Source organism: Hydractinia symbiolongicarpus, chromosome 3 (assembly GCF_029227915.1).
Source record: "Hydractinia symbiolongicarpus strain clone_291-10 chromosome 3, HSymV2.1, whole genome shotgun sequence".
NCBI classification, from domain to species: Eukaryota; Metazoa; Cnidaria; class Hydrozoa; order Anthoathecata; family Hydractiniidae; genus Hydractinia; species Hydractinia symbiolongicarpus.
This window is the reverse complement of record NC_079877.1, coordinates 18,306,044-18,333,961: the sequence shown is the minus strand read 5'-3', so window position 1 is coordinate 18,333,961 and position 27,918 is coordinate 18,306,044. Positions and strand designations below refer to the sequence as shown.

Below are 27,918 nucleotides of genomic sequence, written 5' to 3'. Positions count from 1 at the left end.
ATAAAACCTTGTGCTTCGATCGCCATTATTGCAGCATTAAAAACACGCTTCAAATGTTGAAAAAAAACATCAGGATACCTCCTGACGTCTCAAGAGCCAAAACCACATGTTTCTTTTTATATTGTAAACATGGTTTGGTGGGCAGCACTAGGATGTAAAAGTTACAAAGCAAAAAATCAAAACTTATCTTTAAAACAATCGGATCAGAATCCTCGTGATTGACAATACATTTTATTTCCAAAGAATATATTTTTAAAAACTCAATAATCAGCATGGGCAAATATGTTACGTACATCCCGCTAAAAAGTACACACCTTGTAGGCTATATATATGTCTTGATTCCAGTTCGTGACAGCAAAAACATTCAGTTTCAGTGCTCATTTGACGGCAATTGTTGCATTTACACCACGACGCAGCGTCAAGGTTAATCCTTAATTCTGCTATGTCCCCATCGCTATCACTGTCATATGTCACCCACGATGAGTCCGATAAATCCTCGCTACGTTTAGGCTCAAACTGGAAGACCAGTACATCGTTAGAACATTTTGATTCCGACTCATCCGAAGAAGACATAATTATTACAGTACTTAACATATGGAGTTATATGTGGGACAATATTCGTGTATGGTTTTCGTCGCGTCGTAATGCTTTTCGTCGTGTCGTATTTTTTTTCGTGGCGTGGTTTTTTTGGACTCGTAATAGTTTTCGTCGCGTCGTATATTTCTTCGTGGTGTGGTTTTCTTCGCATAGTAATGGTTTTCGTCGTGGCGTATTACTCATGTTGTGATGTGATCTCATGTTTCGTCGTGTCGTATGTCACTTCGTGGGGTATTTCAGTTTGTGGCGAAATGGTTATGCTTTTTTTACACGGAATTATTAATTTTGTTAAGCTTTTACACAATATATTTCACTTTCTTTCTAGTGGCTTTGGTGTTCCTACTGGCTAGCTATTCTTATTGTCATTTTGTTTTAATAAACGATACATTCTTAGCCATAGATTTACCTAGCTATACATTTTTAGCATGCTACACTGTACAATCTATTATCAAGTAAACTAACTACATAAACATAAATTATTACATAAAATTCTTACACAATACATGATATTTCTTTATAATCACAAATGTAAAACTACTTAAAAATAGAATATAATTTTTAGCACCAAACATTTTGTTTATTTTACCGCACTTTATTCATGTGACTTGAATTTCTTGTAAGCGCTACACAAATTTCGTAATTTCGTGTTAAAAAAGCATAAAAATTTTCGCTACGAAGTAAAATACGCCACAAAGTAAAATACGCCGCGAAGTGAAATACGCCATGAAGTGAAATACGCCGCAAAGTGAAATACCCCGCAAAGTGAAATACCCCGCAAAGTGAAATACGCCGCGACGAAAACAAATACGACTCGACGAAACGTAAAACCACCCCACAAAGAAAAATACGACGCGACAAAAACCACACCACGAAGAAAGATACGACACGACGAAAAGCATTTACGACGCGACGAAAACCATACACAAATATTGTCCCATATATAACTCCATACTTAACAAACGTGTTGATTTTCAAACGCTGAATCATCTATATACCATAAATATTTAATACTTCGAAACATGCCATGAACATATCAAGGGATTCTAAACACAATTTAGTCAGTAGAATATCACCGTAGGAGGCATCCTATAATTCTTTGGTCTCTGTAACGTCAATTGTGCAACCATTATGAATTTCAAAGTTCGAGAAGAAGCGTGAGCATGATAAAACGGCTTTATCTTCATTCACGAAACTTTACTTTCTATATCTTTGCTCACAAAGTAAATTTCACAGTACGTTCAGTAGTTTAAAATAATAAAAATGTTCTTTACATGTTGTTCAACATTTTTTTGCTATTTTGATCTTTAACTTTTTTTAATTCATTATTTTGTGCGTATTGATCCGTGACTATCACAATAAGGAGAAATATAATCCATTGTTTTTTAATTAGCCACCCGTTTGGCATGTATAAAAATACTGAATTATAAAAAAAATCCGCACTCACAAATTTAACCAAAAGAAGGACTTTGTTTATGCAAACATATTTCTAAAGGGTCATTCAGAAAGTACGTTTGCTCAAAAATTCGCCATTTTGCAATAATGCTACTGCGAGAAGACATGATTACTTTCTAAACACCTTAAACAAAACAGAACGAAAAACAATCGTTATAGCCAACCACTACCGAAATCAACCAACACGGTAGCACATGACCGTATTAAAGGAAAATAGAAAAAAATCTAGATTCCAACCCTTGTTCTTATTTGTTACATGACATTCTTCACCCTTCCCTTTAAGTCAAACGTACTTCTTGAATGCCCCAAATATTTAATGTACAAAATAAACAAAAGCAGCGTATACGTCAGATATAAGATCAATTAGGGACGTCGCCATAACAACGATTTCATCTCCAAATGTCACAAGTAGTAGATAAACACTACAATTTCAACTGCGTATACGCATGTTGGCACAGAGACTTTTACACTCTGTGTGAACTTAACCTCATCCACCACCAGACACATCTGCAAAAAAGAAAAAAAATACAATAAAGAAATATGTATAGTTTTATAAAAAATAACGCTACTTATTTTTATACGTTATACGTTCTTTAACTCTATCTCAATTTTTTTCTTACCCTACATGTTTGGTTGGAATGAATTACTTTTTAGCAAAGAAAATTTGGCTAAAGGAGGATTTTCAGCGTGGATTAAATTTGACGAATTGAACATTAATTTGGTGGGTGGTTAAAAAAGTTATCAGTTTTCTGGGAAACATTTTTTGGCGTTACTTTGCTATGTAAACGTGGAAATGATATTTCTCTCTAAACTGGTACTTTGGACTATCTGGATCGCTCTAAAAAACTGTGTGTACAAGGCTTTTGAATAATCAACATAATATGTTTAATGATTTACAAATTTTAAATGAAAAATTTCAGGTAAAGCTAAGTCGCTTATAGATATACAAATGTAAATCGTTTTATTTTTTACTGAATGTTAATAAAACAACATTGTGAAAATTGCCTAGTCCTTGGGTAACACCTATCGGTAGAAGATAACAAAGTAAAACAGTCGCTTACTTCTACGGCCCGGACGATAGGTGCAAGAACCTCCATCCCCTACCATTAGTGGGTTGTAATCTAAACGATAAAATAATGAGTTAAACTAAATAACAGCGTGAAAAAAAAGTTAAAAAGTTAAACATTAAATTGAAGCAAGATTGTAAAGAATACAAAGAGTCAGGTCATTAGAATTACGTCACCTGCAGGACGCAGTTGGTGTTTTTTCTTAGGTTTTAAATTTTCGTTCGCAGTTTCAGACTTGACCTCCTATAACAAAATAATCAAATCTTAAAACAAAGGATATTTCTGCGAGAGTACATTGCGTGTTATCATTATAGATTAAGTTACATATGTGAAACTTAAACACTGGTTTCGGAAAAATAATTACTCCCGAAATTACTAAAAGATGCTTTGTGAAAAGAACCCTTGTTTTTTGTGTGGCCGCATCACGTTATATTTGCCTCCCAAAGCGTAAAATTTAATTGAAGTACTTTCATGTCAGTGAACCTATGCCAGTATGCCTACTTCGTAGAAATTCATACTCGCAAAAGACAATTAATTTCGATATATATTACAACCAAATCTCGGTATAGGTTACGGGAGGCACGGTATTTTTTGTTGCGCGGTGTCATTCGTGAAGAGTTGATCAATGGCACAAATTTTTCGGATCTATGTATGAAAAACGTACACGTACATATACAGAAATGCCAGCACCAGAGAATGTTTGCAAAAGAAAACAACTTCGACGTTGTTTGATGTCGTTCATAAACAGGTAGCTTAGCCATCCTATAGCTACCATTTATTTATTAAATTATTAGTTAATACAAGTAAAATGGGTCAAGTTTGAATATTAAACTTTTTTTGCTATAGCTAGCTAAAGTAACTATGAAAGGAGAAAGCTGAGATTTTTAGCTGGGTCAAAAGTCAAAACTTAAGAGGAAAATTACATCACAGTTTCTTGCCTTACACTGCGGAAATTTCTTGTTACTCCTTATGGGCAAAATAAAAAGAACTTGTACTTTATCGAAAAAAAAATTAGGAGAAATACTAAATTTTTATCTAAGATTAAAAATTTTCGCAAGATAAACTTTTGCAATTTTTTGATTTATAATTTTAGGTTTGAAACCAATGTCCTAAAGAGGGTGGAGTTTTTCGTTTTTACACTGTAGTCACAATAAGCTATGCAAAGGTTTGCCGAAAAATAAAAGATTTTTATCAAAATATTACACTAGTCGGTGAGGCCCGTGGAAAAAACCACTTAGGCAGAAGGACAATGGAAAAGATCCGTCCTATAAATATTAATGATGTCAGCAAATATTTTAGTATATTGCACACTGCCCTTTACCAAAGAAATAATGTCAAAAAGTACGTTCGGAAGGTGTAATTCCAAGTAACAAAAATGTTCTTAAAATGTCAAATCGGATTAAATCCTCCACACAAAACTTAAACAAAATATGAAAAAACACAGGTTGCCAGGAGTAAAATCTAGTTGATAGAAAGTTAAAACAACGACAGTCACAATTTACATATAGTTAAATATAATTAAACTGGGGAGACTTAGCCAGCTAGGAATATAGCTAGCTAGCAATTTATGCTTAGTAAAACACATTAAAAAAGAGATAGAAGCTATCTATTTAATAATACGCCAGTTCCGTGTGTCTGTCTGTCACTTTTGCAAAGTGGAATACATTCTTCAATATTTTCTTTAACAAATTCTATAAAACATCGCCTATAAAATTGTTCTGTAATTTACCAAACTTTACCGATAAAATAGTATTGACGTCAAAGGAAAGTTAATTAAGATTAGTGAAGCCATTACAATGCACTCAAAACTTTGAGGCCAAATAACTTGGAAACGAGGTGGTGACGTCAATGTTTTTTCACCGCGTGGGTAACTAGGGACAACCTGGGACCAATTTGGGTAAGTTTTCCAAACCTGGGTCCCCGAATCCGTTTCGGAATGAACGGTTTGATGACGTCATCAAAAAACCTTTAAACCTTGATATCTCTGCAACCGTTTGTCAAAGATACATGATCATATACATTTTCTTGACCAGCGTTTCAAGATATATACGATGAAGGCAACAGGCATACACATTTCTGAAAAAAACATTTTGTGTTCTGACATGTCTCTGCTGGCATCATCAAAATTTAAATGACGGTTGTTTTTCTCTGTTATCCTGCCTAAGTGGATTTTTCCACGGGCCTTATCGACTAGTCTCTTATAATAATACGAAGAGTGTGTCTGTTTGTGTGTCTGTAACAGGCAAAGTGGATGTCTTCATTTTCCTTTGATGTTGCCGAAAAATGCATCTCTAATATGTCAAATTTTCTGACGTTACGGCGCGACGTCAATAACACTACTTTAACGTCAATATCCTATATTAAATTAATGAAGCCATTACAGTGCACCTAAAACTTTGAGGCCAAATAACTTGGAAACGAGGTGGTGACGTCAATGATTTTTCACCGCGTGGATAACTAGGGACCACCTAGGACCAATTTGGGTTATTTTCCCAAACCTGGGTCGCCGAATCCGTTTCGGAATGGACGGGTTGATGACGTCATCAAAAAACCTTTAAACCCTAATATCTCTGCAACCATTTATCAAAAGTACATGATCCTATACATTTTCTTGCTCAGCGTTTCAAGATCTATACGATGAAGGCAACAGATATACAAATTTTCTAAAAAAAAATTTTAAGGTCTTGACGGGCCATTGCTGACATCAGCAAAATGTTAAAACCCTTATGTCTCATTAACTGCTTATCAAAAAGATATGATCATATACATTTTCTTGGTCAGCGTTTTAACATCTGCATAGTACAGGCAACGAATAAACTAAATTTCGCCAAATATTTTTGTAATTGCACTGCTGACGTCAGCAAAAAATCTAAAACAACCTACTTTTCCATTGTCCTTCTGCCTAAGTGGATTTTTCCACGGGCCTTATCGACTAGTGGCTATATAAATTAGGATTAAAAGTTATCTGATACAACAGAACAGTAATGTAAGAATTATTAGATCAGTTTAACAAACTAGAGGTTTCCGTTTGGCCAGCATATTTGTTTAAATGCTACGGCTTAGCGTAGAATTTTGAATTTTAGCAAAAACATTAGTCACGCACAACAATTGTGCAAAAAAAGTAAACAAATATGCTAGCTCCTAAAGCTTTAAGAATTTGAGGAGTGGCTTTTTATGGGTATGCAAGTCTGTTTGACAATTTAAAGCGTACCTCCAGCTTACATAAAAACTAAACGTCTAAATAATATTAAAGTTTTTACTTTTTTGAATTCTAACCCACTTTTTAAACTCTTGCCTTCAACTTCTACTTCAAATAGCTTCTAACTTCACTTTTCTACTTTTAACCTTTTTAATATGCTTTTTAACTTCACTCTACTTCTCCGTTTTGACTTTACTTGCTTTTACTATCTGCAATTTTTTATGACTAAGGGATCGTCGAAAATAAACCATCTTTTATCCGCTTCTTTAGTTCGCTTTTTGTCGAGAACTTTGTCGAAAAGTTTTTATGTTTGTTTGTTTTTACGTCAAGGTAACTTTCTATTCGAATGCCGTCCCGTTCGAGAGTACGTATTTGAGCGAATCATACTGCTTACTTTTTATCACGTGGTTTCTAACAACGACACTCACAACACCGATACTCATAACACCGATACTCACAAAACCGACAGCAAGATTCTTGTGATTAAAATGAGTGAGATGGATAAAATATGTCTTAGGTTTAGGACCAAATGCTTAATCCAGCCCAGAGAAAGTTGGGATGTGCTTTTAAAGCATAGTGTCAATAATCCAATCTAAATTTTATGGCGTAGTTGTGAGGAAGTTATTTTTTGTGTTCACTTGGATCTGCAACATGGTTTACCTGCACTAATCGCGTAACCTAGCGCCACACTCACAATTATCTTTTGAATATCCACAGGAACTTATTCTGCAAAAAACAACTGTATTTGTTTTACCAGTGTAACAATAGGTTTCCTCATAAGTCCTGTGAATGTTAGTTTTAATAAAGATATTACACCTTTAATTGTATTGCTATAAGCGCCCCACTGGATTTGTGACACATTATATACTAAGTCTTCAACCTTTAATGAGACTTGAGATCTTCTAGCTACAACAATAGAACAACAATGCCTAATCATTGCAAGAACCTCATAATAAACATCACTTTTTACTATAGCTCCCCAAAAAAATTTATTTTATAAAAGAAACCTGAAAATCTGCAGAATTTATTTATGAAAAATAGGTTTCTGTTCGCTGTGACAACATATTCGACCATATACCACAACCATCTAGCTATATACTTACTTATACTACATACCACGACCATCTAGCTATATACTCAAGTCTTGACTGTTTACTGTTATGGGAAGATAATAAAAGAAGATACGCGAAGGTCCAAATAGCTAGCTACCCTTAATTAAAACGACAGAATCCGTTAAAAACTATGCTAGCTAGCTACCTACACAAAAAAAATGTATATATCTACTTGTACTTTGAACCATTAATTTAAAATAAATGTACCTCTCGAGTGCTGGCATGGTACTAGGTAGGTGGCCCAGAATCTCAAAATAATATTATCTAGATGTGACCATCCACCATCATCAGACATCATAAATCGTTTTTTGTCTCAAAATTTTGTAAATCCAATTAAAAAAATTGTTCAAAACTTCCTCTAAAAGTTCAGTGATCACTTTCACAAGTTTCAGGGCTAGCCAATACCATGGTCACGTCGCCAAACCCTTGGCAATTGTGAAATAAATGTGGTTTGGCCTTATGATTTTCAGATTGCTGAAACAACATATTTTAGCTTTCGATTCCTAAACATAAATATCAACAAAAAAAGGTCCTGCAATTATTTTCAACCTCGCGAAAAATTAATATTCATGAAAATTATGTAGAAACAAACCTGAGTTTTGCGTTTTAAATGGTATCCCTTTCCTTGCTTGTGTTTCTCCCATTCTTCTATTTTCTGCCGTCGCTTTTCTTCTTCAAGCTAAATAAAAAAATAAAGAAATAAAAAATAATTTAATGAAATAAACTATTCCCTAAAAAAACTTTTCGATCTGTCACTTATACATTTTAAAATTAAAAGTTTCTGCCTTTTGAAAAGTTGATATTTTCTTGTCTTTTCAGAGTTGTGGAATTTTTCCGGACAAAAAGAGATAACAATAATAGTGTGAACCGTGAATGAAGTGGACTTTAAAATTTGGTTTAATATCAGGATCCAAAAAAAGCCATAAACTTAAAAAAGCTAGACAAAAACAGAAAAGTGAGCTAAATTGTACTATTCCTCTATGTAAAATACCAACGATAATAACAATCCCAGTAAAAACACAGTTTTTTCGTTTCTTAATTCTGCACAAAAAACAATTTATAGAACAGTGATTTTTTGCAGATGTTCGTTAATTGGAGCGCTAATTTCTTTTCCGCTCTATAGGAAGTGTTTTATGAGACTTTAACTAGAATTCTTCCGGTGTAATGAAATCTGTTGGTTAATCAGAGGTGTTCAATTTTTGGAGTGTCTGTTAATTGGAGGAATGACTGTATTCTCTAATTTTTGACAAAAGAAATATGAATATTGACGAAAAAATATGAATTTTGACGGAAAAAGTGCTGAGGAAAATGGTTCTACTATATTATTTCTATTACTTAATAAAAGTTTGAGTTACTTTGAGTTTGAGAGTAATGCTGAGTGTATTCATTTTAAAACTATAGAAAGAAACCACCAGAGGTCAAATTAACGAGACTTCTAATGCCGCATCTAACTCAAATGAATCAATGATTTAAGTTTGGAGTAAGTACAGCTGTTTAACTTTAGCTTTTTGTTGAACTCGGCCTTATTATATAAGTCTGGCAAAATTTGCAGACACACAAAACACACTGAAGCCTATTGTTTTCCGATCAAAAAGCACGTCTTCGCGAAAAAAAATCAATCTACATAAGTGAGCACGAGGAAGTTGCAAGTCTTCTTCTCGTTTTTTGAGGTATTGAAGAAAATTGTAAAGGTTAAAAATTGTTTTAACACATTTGTTAAATGAAAGAACTTAATTTATATATTCCATATTTCTCACGATCTCACAACTTTTGTTTAAAGGATTATGGTTACGAAGACGAACAAACAGAGGGTGAGGATGAGGATTTGAACACAAAGGTTTTTGATACACAACAGCCATAGAAAAAGAAAGGGAGAAGACGTCAGAAACTCTAGTCGAAGATTTTGTGAATGTATTTCTAGAGAACGACAAAATTAAAGAGAAACTCCGGATGACAAATGTCAAGAACAACCATCATGTTAAATTTATTGAGAAAATCAAACAAAGGTGGAAGGAAAGAAATGTAGAGTACGATTTTGATGTAACACCAACCAGGGGGAAATTCAAACAACGCATCACTACTTGTAAAAATTATGCAATGAAAGTGACAACTGCATCTAGAATCAAAAGATTCCAAGAGGATAAAGAACTTTTGTTTCGTGTGGATTTTCCATGCCCAATCAGTGTGAAATATTTGTGCATCGGATGTGGTAATTTTCTGTGCAAACAGTCATATACAATTTGACAGCATCTTCTTTTGATTAATGTAATGATTGGAGTTAATGATATGTCCAAGTTCTTTTTTCCTGCTTTGATGATGTTCTTGGCTCTTCGAACGACTCTGTCAAGTATTTCTAACTTTGTTCGATTCATCTTTACATCAACTATGCCACAATAGGTAGATGCTGGCGATACGATGGTTGAAAATACAATTTTTGCTGCATCTGCTGTCAGATTTGGTCTTAATTTAACAGTAATCCAACTCTACCATATAATTTTCTGTATTTCATTAAAAAGTTGTAGTTTAGGTTTAAGGTTGGGTCTAATAGCACTCCAAGGTATTTGTACGTCTTGGTGAAGTTGATTATTTTATTGTAAATATACTTGTAATGAATGACAATTTTGAAGTATATTCTTAGTTCCAAATAGCATTGTCTCGGTTTTTCCCACTTTCAAGTTAAGCAAAAGATCGTTTTTTCGTAGCCATGAAGCTACAACAGATACATCATCGTTAGGTTTGTTTTCTATAGTAATTTGATCTTTGCCAGAAACGTAGAGTACAGTATCGTCAGCGTACTTAATGATACTACAGTGGCGTAAAACATTCTTAATGTCGTTTATTTGCAGAAGAAATAAAAATGGACCTAGAATAGAGCCCTGCGGTACTCCTCGTAATACATAAAACTCATTTAATAGTGTACCATTATAATCAGCTATCTGGCGTCTGTTGAATAAATAGCTATTAAGACAAGCAAGTTCGGTACCAGTTATACCATACGATGGGAATTTCGTTAGCAAAGATGAATGGCTAACATTATCGAATGCTTTGCTTAGGTCTAAAAATATAGCACCAGTGAGAAGTCCTGAGTCCAGGTTTTTACGAAGATCGTCGATAAGTAGTGTTGCAGCCATCTTAGTAGAACTTTTTTTATCTGAATCCGAATTGAGACATAGATAGAAGATTGTTATTTTCAAGATAACCCATCAACTGACGACGAACAAATTTTTCCAGAATTTTTGATATGCATGGTAACATGGATATCGGTCTGTAATTGTTCAAATCATCTGTTACTCCAGATTTCAAAATTAGTTTTGTTTTTGATATTTTCCAAATAGCTGGAACTTCGCTTGATACTAGAAAACGGTTAACTATAAAGAAATTGATGATGTCACATCTTTTAACAGGTTAGGTGGCAAGTTGTCAAGGCCACATGACTTTTTGCGTTGTAGTTTCGATAGTCCTTTTTCGACTTCATTTGGAGATACAGATTTATAGGAAAATTTTTGAGTAGTTTGGAGCACAATTCTTTCGGGCATCTTCCATATAAAATTGTTAAACGTTTTCAACTTGGTCACTAATTTATGTGCTGAAAAATTTGGCAAATTATGACTGGGTCTTGTGTTTGATCACCATTTATTGAGAAAGTTTTCACATTTCTACTCCCTTTTGATTTAGATGGATAAATTTCTTTAGGGATTTCCAGAACATATCTGGATTGTTAGCATTGTCAGACAATAAGGTACAATTGTAGCTCCTTCTAGCCGACTGATCAAGTTATTTACTTTATTTTGCTGTCTTTTGTAATTTAGTTGATCTTCATTTTGATTTTCGATATTTTCAAAGTAAAGTGTCTCTGAAGCTCATCTCTTGTCTCAGAGACGAAGTTAACCATGGACAGACTTTACTTGATACCTGTTTGATGATAAATGGTACATGTTTATCAAATACAGCACTTATAATGTCATTAAAGGCATCAGTAGAAGATTCAACATTATTGGCAAGATACACGTCAGACCAATCGGAATTTTCTAAATCGTTTTTACTTTATTGACATCATAGTTTTTAAAATTTCTGACTTTCATTGTTTTGGAAGCGTTTTTAATTCGCTGTGTGTTTCGTACAAAACCAATTTACTCATGATCGGTGAAGTCTTTAGAAAATACTTTAGTTGAAACAATATTACAAGGAACATTACTGAACATCAATTATTGTTTAACAAAGGTCGGTGTTTCTCGTGGGTGTTTTTACAAGTTGCTTTACAGAATAAGCTAAAAATTGATTTGAGATCTCTATTGTCATTTCGTACATTATAATTACAGGTAAAATCTCTTGTTAATATTGTTTCCTCTTCTTCGCTCGACACTTTTGCTAACATGTTCTTAAATAGATCGTTAAAATTTTGAGGTAAATGGTTCGAGCCGGACCATTTACCTTAACACAAATCAGCAAACCCCTGGTATGTGGAAATAATATCTTAAGCCATAAACATTCCAGGTCATCTGATTCCAAATCTATTCGCCTAATGGGAACCGTCTATAGCAGCAAATGTTTATGGAAATTGGCACTTTACCAAGCTTTTTTCACAATGTTCCTTTCTGGTTAGGAAGTATTTTGCAACTGTATCATCCCACAACATATCGATTATTGCACAACAGGTTTCTGTTACAACCACGCAGTAGATTTTACTAAACTAGAAATTTCTCCAACAGTATAAATGCAATCACTGTGGGCAAGTTTATGAATCATAATTGCAAGCCTAAACTCTGCTGGCAGTGGCTCTCCTATTACTGTTTTCTTCACTAATTTATCATGGATATGCTGTAAAATGTAGGTGAATTTCCGGCGGCACATTCTAAATGTTTCAAAAAACCTTTCAGGGCTGTACGTCTACCGTACTGTTTCCCATCATTCTTTGTTACGCAAGAATCTTTAGCATGAACGTTCTTGCTTTCTTCTAGTTCTTGTACCAACAACATTGTTTCTACACGAAGTAAACATTAACTAAAAAAATTTTTTCTCTTTTTTTTGTAATTTCAAAATTGCCTTTGTTTATCAAATATACACCATTTTCCGCTTTTCCGCATTGGTGTTTTCATGTTTACAAAACACGAAAATTTCGACCGAAATTTTCATAACAGTAGACCATTCGTGTATGTTTACACTGTTAAGGTAAAATGGGGTTACACTGTGCAGTGAGAAATTGCTCTAATGGTAGCTACAAGTGAAAAAAAAATTAAAGAAAAGTTTTTGTAAAGTGCATCAGCCAACAAAAAAAGAATGTTTGTAAAAGTTATTTTTATGATACTGTTTCCAACTATCAAGAAAGATCCAGCTTCCAGAAAGATCTGGATCAACCTTGTAAATCGTTTAAAACCAGGCTCAAAAACTAATTTATTTGAACCTGGAAAAGATTCAAGAATATGTTCAGCACACTTTAAAGATTTAAAACCAACTAAAGCTAACCCTTATCCTACTTAAAACCTTGGTTATGATGCCACTAAGATCTTCAGTAAAAAAAATACTTAATCCTTTATGTTCTTCTGAAAATCATGAAGTCAAAGAAATGGATATTTATGTAAGCAATCACGGTACTAATCCAGCCACTGATGAGAAAGACCTTTCCCATTGTGGTGTTGATGCTAATGGGGCATCTTCTGTTGTAAAGATCGTATTTTTCACAATCACAACCTTGTTGTGGCCATGCTGATATCATAACAAATTAAAAAAGGATAACGTTAAACTAAAAAAAAAATGGGTGATTTAATGACTTAAGTGTCCACCTTGAGGAGAGGGCAATTAAAAACAAAAAGTTGAAAAAGTTAAGGAACAGTATATAACAGAAACATTGTTGACATCTGACAAAAAGTGTAATTTTTACACTAACATTAATTCTTTGCAATTATTTCATGAACTTCAAAAAATATTTTTCTACTATTAGGTTTGAGTAACTTTGTGTATAAACCAAAAAATGTCCACAATTTTGCCGAACCTAACTATTTGAGATCGACAGGGCATAAGATCGGCCCTATACACTATGCCTCAATAATCTAAATAACTCTTGGAAGACTTGTAAAGCTTTGTAACCTGTTCTTGTTTCAACTTCTTCTTATGTGAATCAATTCCAACTTGCTGTTGCAGCTTTTGCCGAGATTTCTCAACAGCGACCTGGATTTGGTAAGTTTTGTCAGGGTCTGAAAAAAAAAGTTAAAATATTAATTGTAAAATAATAAATCACTTTGAAAAGACAATTTCGTTAAATGTGACAGTTTGACACCACATACCATATTTATAAAACAGGCTCAATAGGCGACCTTTTACAGTTTTGCAATGTTATATATCTGATATAATTATTGCGTTTTGATAATTTTGATTTTGCAACATAAATTATTGCGATTTTATTAATTTTTATTGACATTTTAGACAATTTTTCTCAATAAAAATGTTTTTATGACTACCCTGCATTTTTTGCAAAGAATTTTCACGCTTTAATAGATGGGTCATTCTCATGTGGCGTATGCGTCACTTGAAGTGTGACAAAAGGGGTAAAATTTGAGTAAATAGTTATAACTTACCAGAAATCACTGACCATATACACTTTTGGTAAAACCTCTCTTGGTCAGAGGCATGCAAACTTTTGTGACATAAGAGATATTGCACAAATTCCAATATCCTACTAAATGTTTTTCCCTTGAAATTCCTCTGATTTTCTAGATGCTGGTGAGCACCAGAGTGAAGTTGTCTCAATAGACGAAGTTTTATATAATCTAAGCGTTTTATTTTTAATTTATCATTGTTTAAAAAATTTAATAAAATAATCTGTGACGTATGTGACGCCTTATAACAGCTTAATCCAGCAGAGCATCCTAGTGAAAATCTATATTGTTAGGCGACTCCACCTTAATTAGTTGTTCTATGGGAGAAGTTGATAGTACCTGGTCGGCGAAATAAAAATAATTTTATCGAGAATGCACGGTCGGAACAACCGAAAAAAATTAAACAACGGGGGAGGGTGTTATGACAAGCATACTTTTCTATGTATTTTCGCATCACGCACGCAGTTTATATTTTTCAGTTGCGAAGAAAAAATAATAATAATTTGTTTCACTAAAAAAATGTAACAATCTGTCAAGGTGAAAAGAAAAAAATACTTGCATGCTCAAAATATTGTTTTTAAAAGTTATGCAGCAAGAACTTTTCTTGTGTTCTTTTAAAAGTTATACAGCAAGAATTCTTCTTGTGCTGTTTTGAAAGCTATACAGCAAGAACTTTTCTTGTGCTGTTTTGAAAGCTATACAGCAAGAATTCTTCTTGTGCTGTTTTGAAAGCTATACAGCAAGAACTTTTCTTGTGCTGTTTTGAAAGCTATACAGCAAGAATTCTTCTTGTGCTGTTTTGAAAGCTATACAGCAAGAACTTTTCTTGTGCTGTTTTGAAAGCTATACAGCAAGAACTTTTCTTGTGCTGTTTTGAAAGTTATGCAGCAAGAACTTTTCTTGTGCTGTTTTGAAAAGCTATACAGCAAGAATTCTTCTTGTGCTGTTTTGAAAGCTATACAGCAAGAATTCTTCTTGTGCTGTTTTGAAAGCTATACAGCAAGAACTTTTCTTGTGCTGTTTTGAAAGTTATGCAGCAAGAATTATTCTTGTGCTGTTTTGAAAGCTATACAGCAAGAATTATTCTTGTGCTGTTTTGAAAGCTATACAGCAAGAACTTTTCTTGTGCTGTTTTGAAAGCTATACAGCTAGAATTCTTCTTGTGCTGTTTTGAAAGCTATACAGCAAGAACTTTTCTTGTGCTGTTTTGAAAGTTATGCAGCAAGAATTCTTCTTGTGCTGTTTTGAAAGCTATACAGCTAGAATTCTTCTTGTGCTGTTTTGAAAGCTATACAGCAAGAACTTTTCTTGTGCTGTTTTGAAAGTTATGCAGCAAGAACTTTTCTTGTGCTGTTTTGAAAAGCTATACAGCAAGAATTCTTCTTGTGCTGTTTTGAAAGCTATACAGCAAGAACTTTTCTTGTGCTGTTTTGAAAGTTATGCAGCAAGAATTCTTCTTGTGCTGTTTTGAAAGCTATACAGCTAGAATTCTTCTTGTGCTGTTTTGAAAGCTATACAGCAAGAACTTTTCTTGTGCTGTTTTGAAAGTTATGCAGCAAGAACTTTTCTTGTGCTGTTTTGAAAGCTATACAGCAAGAATTCTTCTTGTGCTGTTTTGAAAGTTATGCAGCAAGAATTCTTCTTGTGCTGTTTTGAAAGCTATACAGCAAGAATTCTTCTTGTGCTGTTTTGAAAGCTATACAGCAAGAACTTTTCTTGTGCTGTTTTGAAAGCTATACAGCAAGAATTCTTCTTGTGCTGTTTTGAAAGTTATGCAGCAAGAATTCTTCTTGTGCTGTTTTGAAAGCTATACAGCAAGAATTCTTCTTGCGCTGTTTTGAAAGCTATACAGCAAGAATTCTTCTTGTGCTGTTTTGAAAGTTATGCAGCAAGAATTCTTCTTGTGCTGTTTTGAAAGCTATACAGCAAGAATTCTTCTTGCGCTGTTTTGAAAGCTATACAGCAAGAATTCTTCTTGCGCTGTTTTGAAAGCTATACAGCAAGAATTCTTCTTGTGCTGTTTTGAAAGTTATGCAGCAAGAACTTTTCTTGTGCTGTTTTGAAAGCTATGCAGCAAGTTATACTTGGGCTGTTTCGAAATTTATACAGTGGGTTATTTTGATAAAAAAATTTAGTGTTCTTTTAATGTTTTTTGCGCAGTCTTATAAGAAAATCTAAATTTAAGTGCGAAATCTTTTCACAGACTATAGTTTAGTTGATAATATTTAACAACATAACAAAATGGCAGCACAGAAAGCAGCAGCGTTTGTGGCTGCTCTATTATTTGTTGTATTATTGCTGCAAAAACGTTTTTACTTATGCTCAAATGAAAACTATTCGCTTTATTTTAAAAGTGGTATGGATATTGTCGAGAGTAGTGGTATTTGTAACATTGAATCGTGCTTTTTTACAAGTCTTAACAAAACGCGAGTATATTTCTCTAGACAAAGCAGATGGTTGTTTGTGTTGTTGCTTTTAAGCGGTGATGTTGAAAAGTGTCCTGGACCTTATGCCACAGATGAAATCCGTGAATTTACTAATGCAAAGGGTATGAATATGTTTCACCTGAACGTTAGAGGTCTATGGGCAAATTTTGCTGAGATTTCGAACATTCTTATAAACAACAGAAAAATCGACATTTTTTCTCTTACGGAAATACATACGGGAGATGAACCGGAGGATATGTTTTCAATTAATGGATACACATTAATACACAAATCTAGTAAATTTGGAAAAGGAGGCGGAGTAGCATTTTATGTTGCTGATCATGTTATTTATAAAAGGCGACACGATCTAGAAATAAATGAAATTGAAGGTATTTGGTTAGAAATATGCCCAAAAAATGCGAAATCGTATTTACTTTCCGTAATTTATAGACCCCCAGATAATTCAAAGTATCTTAATAAAGATTTTTTATCTCTTCTATCTGATGTACTGTCATTAACATTAGACGGTATCAAAGAAGTTATAATCTTAGGGGACCTTAATGTCGATTTTCTGAAAAAGAACGATCATGTTGGGATTAAAACAGCTTTAACGTTACACGGTTTTAAACAAGTCATTAAATCACCAACCCGAATAGCGGAAACGTCACAAACTCTTATCGACATTATCGCTACAACTAATTGCACAGTTATAGCGGATACCAAAGTCATCCCCATTTCTTTTAGTGACCATGACCTTATATGTTGTATTAGAAAACAACATCACACCCGTTTCGTTAGCAAAACAATAAATTGTCGAAACTATCGAAATTATGACAAAGATAAATTTTGTCAAACACTTTCATCACAGAATTTTCAAGATGTTTATAATTCAACGAACGTCAATAAAGCATGGTCTTTGTTAAAGGAAATTATATATCGCACCTACGATTCCATGGCTCCATTAATTCGTAAAAAAGTTCGCGGTAAGCCATGTGATTGGATGACTGTTGATCTCAAGGAGGAGATGAACTCATGCGACAATTTGTTACGAAAATCGCGTAAAACCAAATCAGAAGCAGATATCACCGCTTATAAAAAATAAGAAACAAGGTTAATAATAAAGTTCGTAAAGCAAAGAATACGTATCAGCGACAGTTATTTGAGGAGAACACCGGAAATCCAGAATCCTTCTAGCGGTTGATAAAAAAAAGTATTTCCACTTAAATCGAACTCTCAAGTGAATACTACTATACAAATCGACGAGAAATTGGTAACCGATCAACATTCTATTGCTAATGCGTTTTGTAGATTTTTTTCTAATGTTGTAAATTCACTTAAAAGATCTGCTTTTGTGTTGACAAACTCCGTCTGGAAATAACATAAAGAAATACCGAGTAAATCTAACCCAAAATTTCGACTTAAACCAATCACTGTTAATGAAACCATGAAACATCTACAATCATTAAAACGTAAAAAGTCTGTTGGGCTAGATGATCTACCATCCTGGTTACTCAAAGACTGCATGGAGGTAATCGCTTCACCACTGACATATATTATTAACATGTCTTTTGAAACTTCAACTTTTCCAAGTGACTGGAAACGCACCAAAGTGTTACCACTTTTCAAATCTGGAGCAAAGTCATCTGTTAATAACTATAGACCAATATCTGTTATTCCAGCTATATCCAAGGTGATTGAAAAAGTTGTGCATGAACAATTGACTGCATATCTGGAAAGTAACAATTTAATAAACAACAACCAGTTCGGTTTCAGGCCTCGTCGCTCAACTGAACTGGCTGCAACAATCTTTATCGACACTGTGAAATTGAAGGTTAACGATGGCAAAATGGTCAGTGCCGTATTTTTAGACCTCACAAAAGCATTCGACATGTTAAGTCATGGTAAACTACTGTCAAAATTAGGAAGTTTTGGAATTGTTGGAGACGAACACGAGTGGTTCACAGACTATTTGTTTGGTAGATTTCAGCAAGTTCAATACAAAAATTCTTTGTCTGATGAACATTTAGGCAATAGTGGAGTACCACAAGGGTCAATTTTGGGCCCACTACTATTTATTATGTTTTTCAATGATCTTTGTACCGTAGTGAAACACTCTGAAGTAGTCAGACGATACTGTTTTATTTGTTGCTGGTAAGGACTTAGAGATCATAGAAACCCGTCTTTTATCTGACATGAATTGTGTACTTGCATGGTGTTTGGAAAATGAATTAATTTTAAATCTCGGAGCAGGAAAAACTGAAGCAATGTTATTTGGTTCGAAAAATAACCTCTCTAAACAAAACAGCTCATTAAACGTAACTTACGGCTACCAAACTGTGAGGGTAACATCCACGTATAAATATCTTGGTGTACTTATCGAACCATCATTGAATTTGAGCAGCAACTTTGATTTAACGTATCAAATAGCTTCCGGTAGATTACGTTTACTATATCGCATTCGACCGCTGATTACAGATAAAGCTGCATTGGCAATTTTTCAAACAATGATTCAACCAGTATTAACATATTGCGGATTTGTTCACCTTAAGAATTCTCAGACACAACTACTCAAACTCCAATCTTTACATAGACGAGCAACTTCAATTATTGGAAATCAATTCTTGACACCACCTGATACTGTCAATATGATAGAAATGCGAGCTTGTAATTTCATTCGCCGTTGCTTGGACAACGATGTGTGTGAAAATTTTAAAAATTACTTCACAAAAACAAACCACACAAGAAACACACGTAACAACAGAAATAGCTTGAAATTACCTAATCTTCGTTTGGAGTATGCTCGTGGATCTTTCTGTTACACTGGAGCACATATTTACAATACACTCCCGTTGGACATTAGAAAATGTGAATCATACAATATTTTTAAGTCGCAACTGAGAGAATATTATCTGCGTATTTAGTCCTTTTTATGGCTTTTTGTTTGTTTTTTGTTTTTCGTCTTGATCAACTCATTTTCTAGTGTGGTATTTTCATTTTTAGCCTTTTGTCTGTGTGTTTTTTGCAGTTTATATATTTTATACTCACCGTTTTTATTGTACATTTACATTTTCTTGTTTTATTGTTACTAATTTTTTTTTTATCCTATTTATTCCAAGGACCCATGTTGATAACAGACTTTATAATGTCTGAAATGGCCATCCTTGTAAAACATTCGTGAAATAAAATAAACGTCTTTCAAGGCATTAAATTATTTAATTCATAACGGCGGAGGGTGTTACGACAAGCGAATTCTACCTTGTTTTTATTATTTTTCCTAGACGGTATCGACTAAAAGTCTTGCAGTATTAGACTTTAGCAATCGTAATCTTAAACATAATCATAATGATAACGAAGAAGGGTGTTACAACAATAATAAAAAATCTGTTTTGTGTTTTACTTGTATTATAACTTTTTTAGCAAAAGTAGCTAATTTCTGTTATAAATCACTTTTGTAAACACAAAATTATCGCATTGCGCATTTTAGTTTCACCTTTTTTGCTTTAAAACTTTTTCGCTTGATATTATCATTTTTTTGTTTTCTTGAAAATTGGTGTCGGTCGGGCCCGTAGAACAACTAATTAAGTTGGAGTCGGCTTATGTCAGAAAACAGTTGCAAGATTTTAGGCAATGATACAAAGGAATTATACCTATTTTTTCTTGGAGTATATTGGCAAAGCTAAATTATACCCATTTCCACATTTAGTGTTACTTTATCCAGTTATAAATGATTTGCAACATAAAATAACTTTGGTTCAGAATGAGTAACTACTGATATACGTATCTATTACAAGAAGAACAAAAAATGTAAACTTTGACTGATTGGAAGAATTTTATGCCACCCAAGAACCTTTGTAGAACAGCAAATTATCAGTGATTGGGCAAGTAGCGAGTTTAAAAACAAGTATATGATGAAACTAATCCTAAAATTGGAAAACGTCATTTAATTGAAAAGTTTCATTAATTTTTTTTGCTACATGGCAAAGGCGTTTGTATGGAATTGTTTTTACAGATTACTATTGTGTACTGGCATGTTTTCAATAATTTTGTGACATTAATTATGATGTATTGGCATGTTTTCAATAATTTTGTGACATTAATTATGATGTATTGGCATGCTTTCGATAATTTTGTGACATTATTATTGCGTATTGGCAGGCTTTCGATAATTTTTTGACTTCAATTATTGTTTATTGGCATGTTTTCAATAATTTTTTGACGTTAATTATTGCGTATTGGCATGTTTTCGATAATTTTGTGACATTATTATGTATTGTAAAACTTTGTGAAAAATTTTGAGCAAAAACCACAATAATTTATTATGCTCACAATAATTTATGTCCTTAATCCTGTGTATCTCTTATAATAATACGGAGAGTGTGTCTGTCTATGTGTCTGTAACAGGCAAAGTGGATATGCTTATTTTCCTATGATGTAGCCGAAAAAGTTATGTCTCAAATGTTAAAAATTCTGATGTTACGGCGCGACGTCAATAACACTACTTTAACGTCAATATCTTATACTAAATTAATGAAACCATTAAAGTGCACCTAAAACTTTGAGGCCAAATAACTTGGAAACGAGGTGAAAACGTCAATGATTTTTCATCGCGTGGGTAACTAGGGACCACCTAGGATCAATTTGGGTAATTTTCCCAAACCTGGGTCACCAAATCCGTTTCGGAATGGACAGATTGATGACGTCACCAAAAAAACCTTTAAACCCCAATATCTCTGCAACTGCTTGCCAAAGGTACATCATCCTATACATTTTTTTCATCAGCGTTCCAAGATCTACACAATAAAGGCCACGGGTATACAAATTTTTGGTACTTTTGGGGGGACTTAACTGACGTCATCAAAATTTATTAAACTCTTATATCTCCTCAGGTGTTACACGAAAACATATGATCCTATACATTATTTTGACCAGCGTTTCAACTTCTACATATTTCAGACAAAGAATAAACAAATTTCGCTAATTTTTTTTTTATCTGCACTGCACTGCTGACGTCAGCAAGTCCTTCTGCCTAAGTGGATTTTTCCACGGACCTTTTTCGACTAGTAATAAATATTACAGCCACACTTAGTAATTGGAGACACATGATATATATGCCAGCAACATCACTTATTTTGATATATTGCTTACAATTTCACATTTTGTTGATTAAAACGAGTTAACTCATTATCAAATTCAAAGCAATATCAGCAATCAATTGGCAAAAAATAATAAAGCAACAACTTATAACAAGAAAGTTCAGTACCCAAAAGATGCATATTGTTACCAAATATTTATAAGTAGACTCTATGACAAACTAATTAGCTAAATAGTGCAAGTAAACAAAGGATATGTACTTAGCTGGAAAGTTAAAAGTAGCAAATAACTACTTGATTATTTTATGTTATTCTGTGCATGCGTATTTATAAAGCTTTGGACGTTCTCAAGTTACTTTAATTGTTTAAGCCACAAAATTTTGTATTAAAAACCCACTTTGTTTTACGCAAATACAATTTTCCACATCTAATAAGAAAGTCTAAAAATATTTTAGCCTATACCAATTGAGAGCATAAATTAGCAAAATAAACTAATGGGGGACCAAAGAAAAGAAAAGAGGGTTATGACAACCATAGTTTCATCCTGCTTTTTCCCAGTTGGACATTACAGAAGAAAGTCCTTGAACTCCTCCATTAATGGAAACAACCATTTTACTTTACACATTAAACAGTACAAGTACAAGGAAAAAGTACGGGCAGAGACCTGTAATGGAGAACTTGTATATAGAAAGAATCCTATAAATAAAAAACAAATGTCCTCTGTGTGTAAATTATAAATGAAACACATAGCAAAAAAGTGGACCTTTTAAAATACTTTTACAGTGTTTTTGTGTCCCCCCAAAATAGGATGCTTTTTTCCAACTTTTTTTCAAAATCACAGTGGGATTGGCATGAAACAGTGGGTATTTCAGGGGAATTTGTTCTAAGATCAGCATAGCTTATTTAAAATACAATTCTTAAAATGTGTAAATAAAAACTTTCAGAGCTGCAAAATTGTCAACTTTGAAGGTAAGGGCCGATTTTTAGCTTTTTTTAATATTTGATATTGCTTGTTTCAAGAAACCAATGCTAAATACCATAATAATATTATTGTTTTAAACACCACAAGCTTTAAAGGGATGCCAACAATCATAAAAAAGACTAACGTTTCTTCGCCTCCTGTTGTGCACTGAATTCTTCTTTCATCTTTCGCCATTGTTTATACGAAGGATTATATTTCTGGTACAAGAAGAAGACAATGAAACCACCAATGAGTATAAACCAGCCATATGTTTCAATTGTTAAAACAGCTAAAGGCACAAAAGTGGAGTAATTGAGATAACTGATTATTTACAATTTATGTGGGAAACGAGTGTAGTAGAAAAATGAAAAAACATATACTTGATATTAGCAAAATAAAAATAAAAATCAACAACCTGCTATATAATTCTAACATCAGGGTGGCCTCTCAATTTTACAAAAAAATTCAAGGACATTTAGAAGTTTTTCAAGGACCAAAACAAGCAATTTAAAATTTAGAGAGGCAATGTTTGACATATTTTTTTTGTGTGTTAATTTAATTTATCCCAAAAATATTAGAATCATATGCATTAAAATAAAGTTTAGAGCAGGGTGTTTAATCTGCAATGTTTTGATCAAATCTTGTATCAAATCAAAATCATAATTTAGATCTCCTTTTTTATAAAACTTTAAATATCTTAGCATAATCTTTCAAACAAAGAAAACTAATTTCTAACAGTATACTATATTATTATCACAACACATCAATAATAACATATTGGTGCTAGCTAGAATACTAGTACCACTGGCTAATCCAGAAAGTTATTTTGGGCTTCAATAGCCCGGGTAGCACCGCAGGCGAAATTTTATTTTGAGGCTTTGTGGGGGGTCTCTAGATTTTTGTATGTAATAACATCATACAAATACAAAAATAAAATAACTTATTTCCTTTCTTGTAACCAGGTTCTCTAAAATGTTAATTTAATTGGAAAATTTCCTAAATATGGTAAAAGAACCAATGTTGTAAAATAAAATAAATATAGATGTGATATCTGAAAAAACGAATTTTTGTACCATTATTATGCTAAACAGGTAAACATTCAGAACTATACTTTGATTACACAATTCTGTGAATAAGCAGAACCAAATAAAACTATTCAAGAACCAATTCAACAATTCAAGGAACTCAAGGATTTCAAGGACCAGTGGCCACCCCCAATCGGACCTCTGATCATGATGGGCAAATATAATCCATGTATATCATAGGTCTGATTGGGGTAACATTCTCTGTTGGGAATAAACATACGGATGTGCAATGATTAAAAACCACCTATATACACCATCTTGATAAAATATCTGTGTGAATCAGTAACATATTACTGCACATAGTTTAGTGGGCTCGTCTGAAGCTCCCAGTTCTGGGGACCACAGATCGAATTTTTCTCACTGCAAGGCAGTATGTTCATGATGCACAAAGTAGCTTTTCTTCAATATAAAAAAAATTAATTAAAAATAATTTTTTTGTTCTTTTGAAACAATATATAGCAAGCAGGGCTTATGTCGTGATGACATAAAAAGCGCTGAGTAAGCTTTTGTATGGCATTCAAAAGGTTAGCCAGGAAGGAGCTTAGAAAGAAAGCTTGATGACCAGTACTCCAATAATTAGTGAATGTAGCAAAAATATTATTTTGCTTGATAAAAACAGTATTCTGCATCATTTTAGCTAATATTATTTATGCTCACAATAACCTTCAGAAAAACAACCAAGCGTTATAAACATATACTTTGATAGTTGAATTAACATTTAATGTAATATTAAGTAATAAAAGTAATATTACTATTAAAAAACCAATAATATTAATATTAACATAACGTGATGAATTAAGAAAAATCTAAATATTTATATACCTGTAGTTAATGAAGCTACAATGGCATCTGGTGTTGTATTTTCCAATGTTGTATCAGTCATTCTGTTGAATATTTGTTTAGTTTTGTTTATTATTCTAGAAAATCAATTTACCAAATCAAAAAAACTGAACTCATTCTAGGTTTCTCACAAGTCAACGTATATATACAGAGTGTCCACCCTCCAACCAATTTAGCAACCAAACACTCCAGTTTAGTAAACTTAAAAATCAAATCAAATCACTCCTTTCTTAATGTTTATAAATTCTGAATTTTTGTTAAATTAAAACAAGAATGACAATGGCTTTAACAAATCTGCAATGGGTTAGATATCTTTATACAGAATAACTTAACATGAAGTCCAGAATATTTTGCTCACGCACAATGAGACGTTTCTCAAGAAAATATGTACAGCTTTGTGAAAAAAAATTGTTATTAGGAGTAAAACTTTAGTACAGTATAAACTCAAAGAACTAAATAAGATAAATGAATAAAAACCTAACATAGAAATTGCTTTCCTTTTGCAGTATTCTCAAGCTAATTAGTCAGGGAGAAAATTAACATTCATAAAAAATCTGTGCACAAGGCTGCAAATAAGATTAGGTGTTGCTGCATAATATAGCCAGCATAAACCGTCCTAATTACGTGACTACCTAAACAAACAGCTGTAAAGACAATCTGGCAACTCCACTCATCACATAATTTTATGGTTTTGACTATAAGCCATCCCTAGAAACAACTATGCAAAAATGCCAGTGAACAAGGTGGCCGTTTGTGCAGGCTTTTGCACAAAAGAAATTGACTAAACGTCCTATTTTCGTTCTATGATGTGCTTTTTTTGATTTGGGATCCACTGGAATTATTTCTAAAGTCTAAATACTTGGTGACTTGTCTTAGTAGCTCACAGACGGACAGACAGGCAGGCAGGCAGGCAGACAGACAGACAGACAATATATTTTTAATGAGACCAGTTACAATCATATAATTTAGTATATAATTTCTAATTATTCTTGAGGGAAGACTGTAGAAATAGCAACAGCTAGAAAAAAACAACAATCACCATTGAAAATAATACAAGACTACAAATATGCATACACAGGTTATATGTACACACAAACATCAAACAGGAAAAGACTAAAACAACACATTGACGCACAAATAGAGACCTGAGCACCATAGTTCGATGTGATAGTTTGTAGTAATTAAAGGGAACCCAAGGTATAAAATGATGTTGGACTTATATTATAGAGCTTAAAAAGTTGGTTAACAAGTCTTTTTAAATTTTTTAAAAAGCTCTTTTCGTTCTAAGATATTCGCATTTAAAGAATTTCAGACTTAATTATGCTGCATAAATTATGATGTCATATTTAAGTATTGCAAAGTTTGACATTTTCTATCATCAGTAATTTTAGACCTTTTAACCCTATTTGGTCCAGGGTTTTTCGAAGATGTTATGACCGGGGGCCCATCTCAATAACTTTTCATAGGCATGTTCAAATTGAATCAAGCTTAGCATTTTCTGTGACGTCATCAAAAGCTTGAAATTTGTTCAAAATGCCACTGTCTGCCTAAAATTCAATTCCTTTAGTTCTAGGGCGAATTTTTACATTCTGTTTGAAGTTTCTGAAAGCTACATAAACGTTATTCACCATATTTTCCAGTTTTTACATAGATCGCATGAAAAGTTGCCAAAAAGCAAATGAGTGTCATTTTGTCAGATAAATTTTTGGATCAATATCTTTAGCTGCTTTAAGCATCGCCATGTACCTTTTTCTGATGCTCAAAAAACAGACATGGCATTAGGAAAATGAATTACTAAAGGGGAACTGTGGAGGAGAGCCTGATGTTGTAATAAAATTTTTTTCTTAAAGGGGCTACGGAACGGCTGTTAATAATAATAATAATAATAAATATTTAAAGTGGCTAGCCCAGAAAATCACAAAAACCTATAGTTAGTGGATAGGCGAGACCCTTTTAGTCTTCCAACATTTAGGTACATAACCAGTAAATAAAGATTTGTTGAAAAGACTTGATAAATAAATACTTAAAACTGACGAACCTGCTTTTAGCAGTCGTGAACCAATTCCATCCAAGCCTGTAGCTTTATTAAGTTTTAGTGAACTAATTATTTTTTCGACACGTTTGGTCTCAATACGAGCCCACCGAAAATCGTGTCCGCTAACAGGTGGATTAACATTAGTAGTGTCAGAAGAAAATTTAGAGGCTAGTTTGGCACCAACACTGACAAAAAATGAATTGAATGTGTTGGAAATTTCTTTTGGGTGAGAATTTTCTGTACCATCGTTTTGGACTACTCGTTTTATCGAGGTAGTATTGCCTGACTTATCAGGAACCAGTTTTTTTAAGGTTTTCCAAAGTTGTTTTGGCCGTTTTTGAAAGTCCTGCAAAACGTCATTATAGTACTCGTTTTTAAGTCGATTTTTGAGACCTATTACCTGGTTCCTTTTTTGTTTGAAAGCTTGGTTTTCAACTTTAGTGACTTACACGAAAGTCGAGCTGATGGCGGCGAAAAACAAACTGGCTATTTTTTCGGCATGTATGTAGTTTACAGACTTAAACATGTAATCTAACATTTTTAACTTCTCCAGCTTTGGTCATGTTTCCATCAAGAATGAGTCTCGATGAAATATTTCTTTGTAATATACTTGCTATAACATCCGCAAAAAATTTAAAACACATCTTTAATAGTAAAAAAATAACCATCATGACAAAAATATCTTCCCTACAATCATACGTTGAACCTATCTTCCTCTACAAATCAGAAATATGGACAATAACATATCAATGAAGAAATAGACATATTTCACAGAAAATTAATTCAAGAATTTGTTCTAAACATAAATGGCCAAATACCATAAGCAATGAAGATCTATATGCTAAAACACACATTACAAAATGGTCTAATAACATAGCCAAGAGACGATTAAAGTGGTTTGGAAAAGTGTCTAGAATGTGAAAAAATACACCACTACAAGAAGCCATGACATACTCAATGCAACCTTACGACAAACCAAAAGGAAGACCGAAAATAACTTGGTTAAAAATGATGGATCAGCAACTGAAAGACACGCTGAACATTAACATCGCAGAAGTACTTGAAATTGCAAGAAACAAAGAGACATGGAAACAACTTACAAAATAGACCTGTCTCAAATTGTAAATATATGCACGGCAATGTAAACTCATTCACGAATAAACCGTTAACAAAAAATAAAATACACCATTCTCCGATTTCAGCGCGATCATAATTTTAAAATGACGTAATCTAATAATGGCGGATTTCGTATGTAAACAAACCCTTAACGTGATCGAACACAGTAAGCGTTACTATTTCTTATGGTAAAAAATTAATTAAATAGACCTTTAAATTATTTTAAAATAGTTTTTTAGTAACATATTAACTTTATTTATATGAAAAGATGCAATATGTGTTTAACGAGTCAAGTTGATGTGCTAAATGCCATCAATTTCTCAGCGTTATTTTTGTAAAAATAGT

At 33.2% G+C, this 27,918-nt stretch overlaps 1 protein-coding gene across 1 annotated transcript; it reads right to left on the bottom strand.

The window, feature by feature from the left end:
* Window positions 1-229: 229 nt before the first annotated feature.
* LOC130636083 (selenoprotein S B-like) lies at window positions 230-27,639 on the bottom strand. Its single transcript, XM_057445682.1, has 8 exons — window positions 27,558-27,639; window positions 24,405-24,499; window positions 22,643-22,786; window positions 13,512-13,618; window positions 8,020-8,106; window positions 3,293-3,359; window positions 3,111-3,170; window positions 230-2,556 (listed from the first exon to the last, which is right to left on the bottom strand). The coding sequence occupies exons 2-8, from the start codon at window positions 24,463-24,465 to the stop codon at window positions 2,537-2,539; spliced, it is 546 nt and encodes a 181-aa protein (XP_057301665.1). The 5' UTR covers window positions 24,466-24,499; window positions 27,558-27,639; the 3' UTR covers window positions 230-2,536.
* Between the last annotated feature and the right edge of the window lie 279 nt (window positions 27,640-27,918).

What these genes read in the sequence shown, in the direction of transcription:
- LOC130636083 (XM_057445682.1), bottom strand. Translation starts at nt 24,465, where the DNA reads ATGACTGATACAACATTGGAAAATACAACACCAGATGCCATTGTAGCT. An exon ending in TGTAGCTTCATTAACTACAG is followed by an intron (nt 22,787 to 24,404) that starts GTATATAAATAT and finishes TTGTGCCTTTAG; the next exon opens with CTGTTTTAACAATTGAAACA. An exon ending in ACACCAACTGCGTCCTGCAG is followed by an intron (nt 3,171 to 3,292) that starts GTGACGTAATTC and finishes TTTATCGTTTAG; the next exon opens with ATTACAACCCACTAATGGTA.